General features: G+C 38.2%; 1 protein-coding gene across 1 annotated transcript in view; it reads left to right on the top strand.

The window, feature by feature from the left end:
• LOC128659173 (nuclear apoptosis-inducing factor 1) overlaps nucleotides 1-8,332 on the top strand; it is a 25,166-nt gene extending 16,834 nt beyond the window's left edge. Inside the window, exons 2-3 of the mRNA XM_053712859.1 lie at nucleotides 6,448-6,885; nucleotides 7,549-8,332. Of these exons, the coding sequence (XP_053568834.1) occupies nucleotides 6,450-6,885; nucleotides 7,549-8,192 (1,080 nt within the window). The 5' untranslated portion in view covers nucleotides 6,448-6,449 and the 3' untranslated portion in view covers nucleotides 8,193-8,332. The remainder of the gene's footprint in view (nucleotides 1-6,447; nucleotides 6,886-7,548) is intronic.
• Nucleotides 8,333-9,270: the final 938 nt, after the last annotated feature.

The raw sequence follows: 9,270 nt of genomic DNA on the forward strand, positions 1-9,270 counted from the left end.
GTACATACATAACACTCTCACATACACACACACACATATATACTGTACATACATAACACTCTCTCACACACACACACACACACATATATATATATATTTATATATACTGTACATACATAACACTCTCACATACACACACACACACATATATATATATATATATATATATATATATATATACTGTACATACATAACACTCACATACACACACACATATATACTGTACATACATAACACTCTCACATACACACACACGCACACATATATATATACTGTACATACATAACACTCTCACATACACACACACATATATATATACTGTACATACATAACACTCTCACATACACACACAGATATATACTGTACATACATAACACTCTCTCACACACACACACACACACACACATATATATACTGTACATACATAACACTCTCACATACACACACACACACACACACACACACATATATATACTGTACATACATAACACTCTCACACACACACATATATATACTGTACATACATAACACTCTCACACACACACACACACATATATATACTGTACATACATAACACTCTTACATACACACACACACACACACATACACATATATATATATACTTTACATACATAACACTCTCACATACACACACACACACACACACACACACACACACACACACACATATATATACTGTACATACATAACACTCTTACATACACACACACACACATACACATATATATATACTTTACATACATAACACTCTCACATACACACACACACACATATATACTGTACATACCAGTTGTGCGTTATTTACCAGTTGTGCGTTATTCAGTTTAGTATTTGTGTCTCTTGAGGTTTTACCAGTTGTGCGTTATTCAGTTTAGTATTTGTGTATCTTGAGGTTTTACCAGTTGTGCGTTACTCAGTTTAGTATTTGTGTCTCTTGAGGTTTTACCAGTTGTGCGTTATTCAGTTTAGTATTTGTGTCTCTTGAGGTTTTACCAGTTGTGCGTTATTCAGTTTAGTATTTGTGTCTCTTGAGGTTTTACCAGTTGTGCGTTACTCAGATTAGTATTTGTGTCTTGAGGATTTACCAGTTGTGCGTTATTCAGTTTAGTATTTGTGTCTCTTGAGGTTTTACCCGTTGTCCATTACTCAGTTTAGTATTTGTGTCTCTTGAGGTTTTACCAGTTGTGCGTTATTCAGTTTAGTATTTGTTTCTCTTGAGGTTTTACCTGTTGTGCGTTATTCAGTTTAGTATTTGTGTCTCTTGAGGATTTCCCGGTTGTGCGTTATTCAGTTTAGTATTTGTGTCTCAAGGTTTTACCAGTTGTGCGTTATTCAGTTTAGTATTTGTGTCTCTTGAGGTTTTACCAGTTGTGCATTACTCAGTTTAGTATTTGTGTCTCTTGAGGTTTTACCAGTTGTGCGTTATTCAGTTTAGTATTTGTATCTCTTGAGGATTTACCACTTGAGCGTTACTCAGTTTAGTATTTGTGTCTCTTGAGGTTTTACCAGTTGTGCGTTACTCAGTTTAGTATTTGTGTCTCTTGAGGTTTTACCAGTTGTGCGTTATTCAGTTTAGTATTTGTGTCTCTTGAGGTTTTACTAGTTGTGCGTTATTCAGTTTAGTATTTGTGTCTCTTGAGGTTTTACCAGTTGTGCGTTACTCAGTTTAGTATTTGTGTCTCTTGAGGATTTACCACTTGAGCGTTACTCAGTTTAGTATTTGTGTCTTTTGAGGTTTTACCAGTTGTGCGTTATTCAGTTTAGTATTTGTGTCTCTTGAGGTTTTACCAGTTGTGCGTTATTCAGTTTAGTATTTGTGTCTCTTGAGGTTTTACCAGTTGTGCGTTACTCAGTTTAGTATTTGTGTTTCTTGAGGATTTACCAGTTGTGCGTTACTCAGTTTAGTATTTGTGTCTCTTGAGGTTTTACCAGTTGTCCGTTACTTAGTTTAGTATTTGTGTCTCTTGAGGTTTTACCAGTTGTCCGTTACTCAGTTTAGTATTTGTGTCTCTTGAGGATTTACCAGTTGTGCGTTATTCAGTTTAGTATTTGTGTCTCTTGAGGTTTTACCAGTTGTGCGTTATTCAGTTTAGTATTTGTGTCTCTTGAGGTTTTACCAGTTGTGCGTTACTCAGTTTAGTATTTGTGTTTCTTGAGGATTTACCAGTTGTGCGTTATTCAGTTTAGTATTTGTGTCTCTTGAGGTTTTACTAGTTGTGCGTTACTCAGTTTAGTATTTGTGTCTCTTGAGGATTTACCAGTTGTGCGTTATTCAGTTTAGTATTTGTGTCTCTTGAGGATTTACCAGTTGTGCGTTACTCAGTTTAGTATTTGTGTCTTGAGGATTTACCAGTTGTGCGTTATTCAGTTTAGTATTTGTGTCTCTTGAGGTTTTACCAGTTGTGCGTTACTCAGTTTAGTATTTGTGTCTTGAGGATTTACCAGTTGTGCGTTATTCAGTTTAGTATTTGTGTCTCTTGAGGTTTTACCAGTTGTGCGTTATTCAGTTTAGTATTTGTGTCTCTTGAGGTTTTACCAGTTGTGCGTTACTCAGTTTAGTATTTGTGTCACTTGAGGTTTTACCAGTTGTGCGTTACTCAGTTTAGTATTTGTGTCTTGAGGTTTTACCAGTTGTGCGTTATTCAGTTTAGTATTTGTGTCTGAGAATTTACCAGTTGTGCGTTACTCAGTTTAGTATTTGTGTCTCTTGAGGATTTACCAGTTGTGCGTTACTCAGTTTAGTATTTGTGTCTCTTGAGGTTTTACTAGTTGTGCGTTACTCAGTTTAGTATTTGTGTCTCTTGAGGATTTACCAGTTGTGCGTTATTCAGTTTAGTATTTGTGTCTCTTGAGGATTTACCAGTTGTGCGTTATTCAGTTTAGTATTTGTATCTCTTGAGGATTTACCACTTGAGCGTTATTCAGTTTAGTATTTGTGTCTCTTGAGGTTTTACTAGTTGTGCGTTACTCAGTTTAGTATTTGTGTCTCTTGAGGATTTACCAGTTGTGCGTTATTCAGTTTAGTATTTGTGTCTCTTGAGGATTTACCAGTTGTGCGTTACTCAGTTTAGTATTTGTGTCTTGAGGATTTACCAGTTGTGCGTTATTCAGTTTAGTATTTGTGTCTCTTGAGGTTTTACCAGTTGTGCGTTACTCAGTTTAGTATTTGTGTCTTGAGGATTTACCAGTTGTGCGTTATTCAGTTTAGTATTTGTGTCTCTTGAGGTTTTACCAGTTGTGCGTTATTCAGTTTAGTATTTGTGTCTCTTGAGGTTTTACCAGTTGTGCGTTACTCAGTTTAGTATTTGTGTCACTTGAGGTTTTACCAGTTGTGCGTTACTCAGTTTAGTATTTGTGTCTTGAGGTTTTACCAGTTGTGCGTTATTCAGTTTAGTATTTGTGTCTGAGAATTTACCAGTTGTGCGTTACTCAGTTTAGTATTTGTGTCTCTTGAGGATTTACCAGTTGTGCGTTACTCAGTTTAGTATTTGTGTCTCTTGAGGTTTTACTAGTTGTGCGTTACTCAGTTTAGTATTTGTGTCTCTTGAGGATTTACCAGTTGTGCGTTATTCAGTTTAGTATTTGTGTCTCTTGAGGATTTACCAGTTGTGCGTTATTCAGTTTAGTATTTGTATCTCTTGAGGATTTACCACTTGAGCGTTACTCAGTTTAGTATTTGTATCTCTTGAGGATTTACCACTTGAGCGTTACTCAGTTTAGTATTTGTGTCTCTTGAGGATTTACCAGTTGTGCGTTATTCAGTTTAGTATTTGTGTCTCTTGAGGTTTTACCAGTTGTGCGTTATTCAGTTTAGTATTTGTGTCTCTTGAGGTTTTACCAGTTGTGGTTACTCAGTTTAGTATTTGTGTCTCTTGAGGATTTACCAGTTGTGCGTTATTCAGTTTAGTATTTGTGTCTCTTGAGGATTTACCAGTTGTGCGTTACTCAGTTTAGTATTTGTGTCTTGAGGATTTACCAGTTGTGCGTTATTCAGTTTAGTATTTGTGTCTCTTGAGGTTTTACCAGTTGTGCGTTACTCAGTTTAGTATTTGTGTCTTGAGGATTTACCAGTTGTGCGTTATTCAGTTTAGTATTTGTGTCTCTTGAGGTTTTACCAGTTGTGCGTTACTCAGTTTAGTATTTGTGTCTCTTGAGGTTTTACCAGTTGTGCGTTATTCGGTTTAGTATTTGTGTCTCTTGAGGTTTTACCAGTTGTGCGTTATTCAGTTTAGTATTTGTGTCTCTTGAGGTTTTACCCGTTGTGCGTTATTCAGTTTAGTATTTGTGTCTCTTGAGGTTTTACCCGTTGTGCGTGATTCAGTTTAGTATTTGTGTCTCTTGAGCTTTTACCAGTTGTGCGTTATTCAGTTTAGTGTTTGTGTCTCTTGAGGTTTTACCAGTTGTGCGTTATTCAGTTTAGTATTTGTATCTCTTGAGGATTTACCACTTGAGCGTTACTCAGTTTAGTATTTGTGTCTCTTGAGGTTTTACCAGTTGTGCGTTACTCAGTTTAGTATTTGTGTCTCTTGAGGATTTACCAGTTGTGCGTTATTCAGTTTAGTATTTGTGTCTCTTGAGGTTTTACCAGTTGTGCGTTATTCAGTTTAGTATTTGTGTCTCTTGAGGTTTTACCCGTTGTGCGTTATTCAGTTTAGTATTTGTGTCTCTTGAGGTTTTACCCGTTGTGCGTTATTCAGTTTAGTATTTGTGTCTCTTGAGGTTTTACCAGTTGTGCGTTATTCAGTTTAGTATTTGTGTCTCTTGAGGTTTTACCAGTTGTGCGTTACTCAGTTTAGTATTTGTGTCTCTTGAGGATTTTCCAGTTGTGCGTTATTCAGTTTAGTATTTGTGTCTCTTGAGGTTTTACCAGTTGTGCGTTACTCAGTTTAGTATTTGTGTCTTGAGGATTTACCAGTTGTGCGTTATTCAGTTTAGTATTTGTGTCTCTTGAGGTTTTACCAGTTGTGCGTTATTCAGTTTAGTATTTGTGTCTCTTGAGGTTTTACTAGTTGTGCGTTACTCAGTTTAGTATTTGTGTCTCTTGAGGTTTTACCAGTTGTGCGTTACTCAGTTTAGTATTTGTGTCTCTTGAGGTTTTACCAGTTGTGCGTTATTCAGTTTAGTATTTGTGTCTCTTGAGGTTTTACCCGTTGTGCGTTATTCAGTTTAGTATTTGTGTCTCTTGAGGTTTTACCCGTTGTGCGTTATTCAGTTTAGTATTTGTGTCTCTTGAGGTTTTTATCAGTTGTGCGTTATTCAGTTTAGTGTTTGTGTCTCTTGAGGTTTTACCAGTTGTGCGTTATTCAGTTTAGTATTTGTATCTCTTGAGGATTTACCACTTGAGCGTTACTCAGTTTAGTATTTGTTTCTCTTGAGGATTTACCACTTGAGCGTTACTCAGTTTAGTATTTGTGTCTCTTGAGGATTTACCAGTTGTGCATTATTCAGTTTAGTATTTGTGTCTCTTGAGGTTTTACCAGTTGTGCGTTACTCAGTTTAGTATTTGTGTCTCTTGAGGATTTACCAGTTGTGCGTTATTCAGTTTAGTATTTGTGTCTCTTGAGGTTTTGCCAGTTGTGCGTTACTCAGTTTAGTATTTGTGTCTCTTGAGGTTTTACCAGTTGTGCGTTATTCAGTTTAGTATTTGTGTCTCTTGAGGTTTTACCAGTTGTGCGTTATTCAGTTTAGTATTTGTGTCTCTTGAGGTTTTACCAGTTGTGCGTTATTCAGTTTAGTATTTGTGTCTCTTGAGGTTTTACCAGTTGTGCGTTATTCAGTTTAGTATTTGTGTCTCTTGAAGTTTTACCAGTTGTGCGTTATTCAGTTTAGTATTTGTGTCTCTTGAGGTTTTACCAGTTGTGCGTTACTCAGTTTAGTGTTTGTGTCTCTTGAGGTTTTACCAGTTGTGCGTTACTCAGTTTAGTATTTGTGTCTCTTGAGGTTTTACCAGTTGTGCGTTATTCAGTTTAGTATTTGTGTCTCTTGATGTTTTACCAGTTGTGCGTTATTCAGTTTAGTATTTGTGTCTCTTGAGGTTTTACCAGTTGTGCGTTACTCAGTTTAGTATTTGTGTCTCTTGAGGTTTTACCAGTTGTGCGTTATTCAGTTTAGTATTTGTGTCTCTTCAGGTTTTACCAGTTGTGCGTTACTCAGTTTATTAGTTGTGTCTGAGGTTTTACCAGTTTTGCATTACTCAGTTTATTAGTTGTGTCGCTTGAGGTTTTACCCGTTGAGCATTATTCAGTTTAGTATTTGTATCTCTTGAGGATTTACCAGTTGTGCGTTACTCAGTTTAGTATTTGTGTCTCTTGAGGATTTACCCGTTAAGCATTATTCAGTTTAGTATTTGGGAGGGGAGTTATAACCGCATATGAATTATTTTACCTACATAATGTGTTTAACAAAGTTACCATATTTCACACGCAGGGATGGACGCTCAGGGCCACAAGGCAACTGACAACATCAGAGGAAGAATCAGAGTGCTGAAGTTTAGAGAGGAAGAGACGGAAATTCTGGTTAATGGGATTTTGGATAATTATAGCAAACTGTTTGGGAGTCTTTGCAATATGACAACTACATCTGAGAAAAGCAGAATCTGGAAGAAGATCCTCCGTGACATCAACGCCTTGGGCTACGCACGTAGGACCACTGACATATTGAAGAAGAAGTGGGTGGAGATCAAACGCAAACTGAAAAGGAAGATGGCAGAGCTTGCGCGGGAGAGTCGCAGAGGTGCAAAGAGAGTGACAACCGATTTCCTGCTAACTGGATATGAGAAGCGCCTGAGTGACGTTCTCTCATCTTGTCCCCAGGAGCTTGATCAGAGTGGGATTATTGATACTAGAGATCAGCGAGGACAGCCGGGTAAGTAGAGAGCAAGTACCCATACAATACATGCTGTGATTTATATCTTCACTTAGCTGAGCTCTGGAACTGTGAGGGCGAAATGCTTCTTAGGGGTTTTATGTGTTTAGGAACTTACCTCTTTCTGGCTTTTGCAGTGACCCTTATTGAGATCTACAGCAAGGCTTACTACATATATTAAACATCTAGGAAGCAGGACACAATTTTAAGAGTCAGATTTTTTCTCTCCAGTTTTATATATATGTATATGATAGATAATACACGATTTAACTACTTAATTGCCAGCAACTGACCTATAGCATTTGACTCCTATTCCATAAATACCCGTGGCCAAATCATTAAAGCATAACACTTGTAGGCAGGATTATACCGTTTGAGTGTCAGGACAAACGTGGAGTGACTTAGATTACAGTGTGTTGGCCTTTCAGAACACTGATTCTCTCCACTTTGGGCTCAGGGATTTCCCTTTAAGTCACACGCTGCACCCATGTACACTATATTTCTCATCATGGCGTAGTGACTTTATAGTCACTTCTGCATTGTGCAGCCTTGGTGTATGAGGTCACAAATGTCAGTGCCAGGGTTATTTTGTCAAGCACCCTGGACCTGTGGATTTGTCAAGGCCTAATCTATGCACAGTAATATTATTCTTGTTTTCCATAGGACCCTCTCATACACTTGCAGGGGATGGATCCTCACAAGACTTCTCTTCCGATGATGACAGAGACCTTCTGATGAATGATGATGACTTCATGGCAGATTTTACTGAAGCGATCTCAGAACCTCCATCTCCTCCACAGCCAGAGACGACTCCCCAACCGACATCGGTAGCCCCAGAGCTTTCTTCAGGAGCTAGAGTGTTAAAGCCTTGTGTGCCGTCACCTGCTGCTCAGAGTGAGGAATGTGGTGGAGCTCCTCCTCCTTGTTACCAACAGCAAGTGCTGCGCATGCACCGCACAGGATACAGGTCTTTGGCCAATAATCTAAGGTTACTAATAAATGAAAACCGTCAGCAACACAAAGAGACAATGGCAATGAATCGGCACACTGTGTCCGTTATAAATGATGCAGCATCTCAGATCACTGATGCTATAAACAGTCTTACTGCGGCACTGCAGCAAGCGGTTGAAGCCGTCAGACCAAACCTATTGATCTCTACGCCAGTTCTTTCCAGCAACAGCAACTCATTAAATATCTCTGCTTCCTCCAGTATAGACTCTTCCCCACCATTGTCACACGAAGGCACGAGGCGGAGTTACCACAGCGAGAGAGATGGGTTACGACCAGGAAAGAGACGCCGATTCTGAATGTTATTATTTTTATTAATATTATTAAGTAGCTTTGTTGTTTTATATTTTTAGTATTAGATGATGTGACGTTGATAGAAGCTAACAATTTGTGCCGTTGTGAAGGAGTTTGGATTGTTAGTAAATACTTGTACCTTTAACATTTGTGTAGTAATTGTTACTTTATGAACGCTATATTAGATTATGCCAATGAGAAAGTGATATCACACAGCAAGTTTTATAACCGAATGCTCACTAGACTGGCACTGTAACTTGAGGTATCTAGTGATTCTCGGCTCTGGGGTTGTCCTAGCTTGTGGGGTCCCACAGTTTGAGAAGAGAATGAATATTGTACTACGCTTTGAATATAAACCCAATCTGGAAAGAATGTTAATGTTAAAACTACAGTGATCACACTACAAAACATCTATTTACAGGGGTCTTGATGGGATTACCAGCATTCTTGCAGTTATACACCAATGGTAAGGGGCAGAGCTAGTATTGGTCGATGAAGAAACTGGCAGGAGACATCTATCCAGAGCATCATGCTGGGTACAATTCATGGATCTTGATCTATTATACCCACTAAGACACGGTGTAGACATATCTGTAGCAATAGGCAATACTGCAGGTGCTACCAGACTGTCATTGAGGCATTTCTGTCTGTGTTACATGTAGTTACTGGAGATACCATTTAAACAAAGAACTGTTCGTTGCTCATCAGCCTGTGTTATGTTTATAGGGTAGACCTCACTAGATAAGCGACAGAAAACCCACTTGAACAAATTCGGTATGGCTTAGCTTGGCCCTTTAAAAACATTAGGGACACATCGCCCAAGTTCAGGTCTGTCCCTAAAAAATAAAAAGGTATTTCTGGTCACCTTAATAAAAGTGCAAGACTCAAACATCTGGATTTGCACAGAGAGTATAGGAAAAGCTTCTGAAACCCAGTTCAGCATTTCATCAGGGGAAGGATCTGATTAAGGTTTTATATGTAGTCTAGCACCAGCAGGTACGTACCTTGTAATGAGGCACTCGCTGAGATGTCTGAAATGCGTTGGAACTGGTAGCCGCTGAAGTAATATTCTGCCATTTACAT

The sequence above is a fragment of the Bombina bombina genome, chromosome 5, assembly GCF_027579735.1.
Source record: "Bombina bombina isolate aBomBom1 chromosome 5, aBomBom1.pri, whole genome shotgun sequence".
Classification (NCBI taxonomy): domain Eukaryota; kingdom Metazoa; phylum Chordata; class Amphibia; order Anura; family Bombinatoridae; genus Bombina; species Bombina bombina.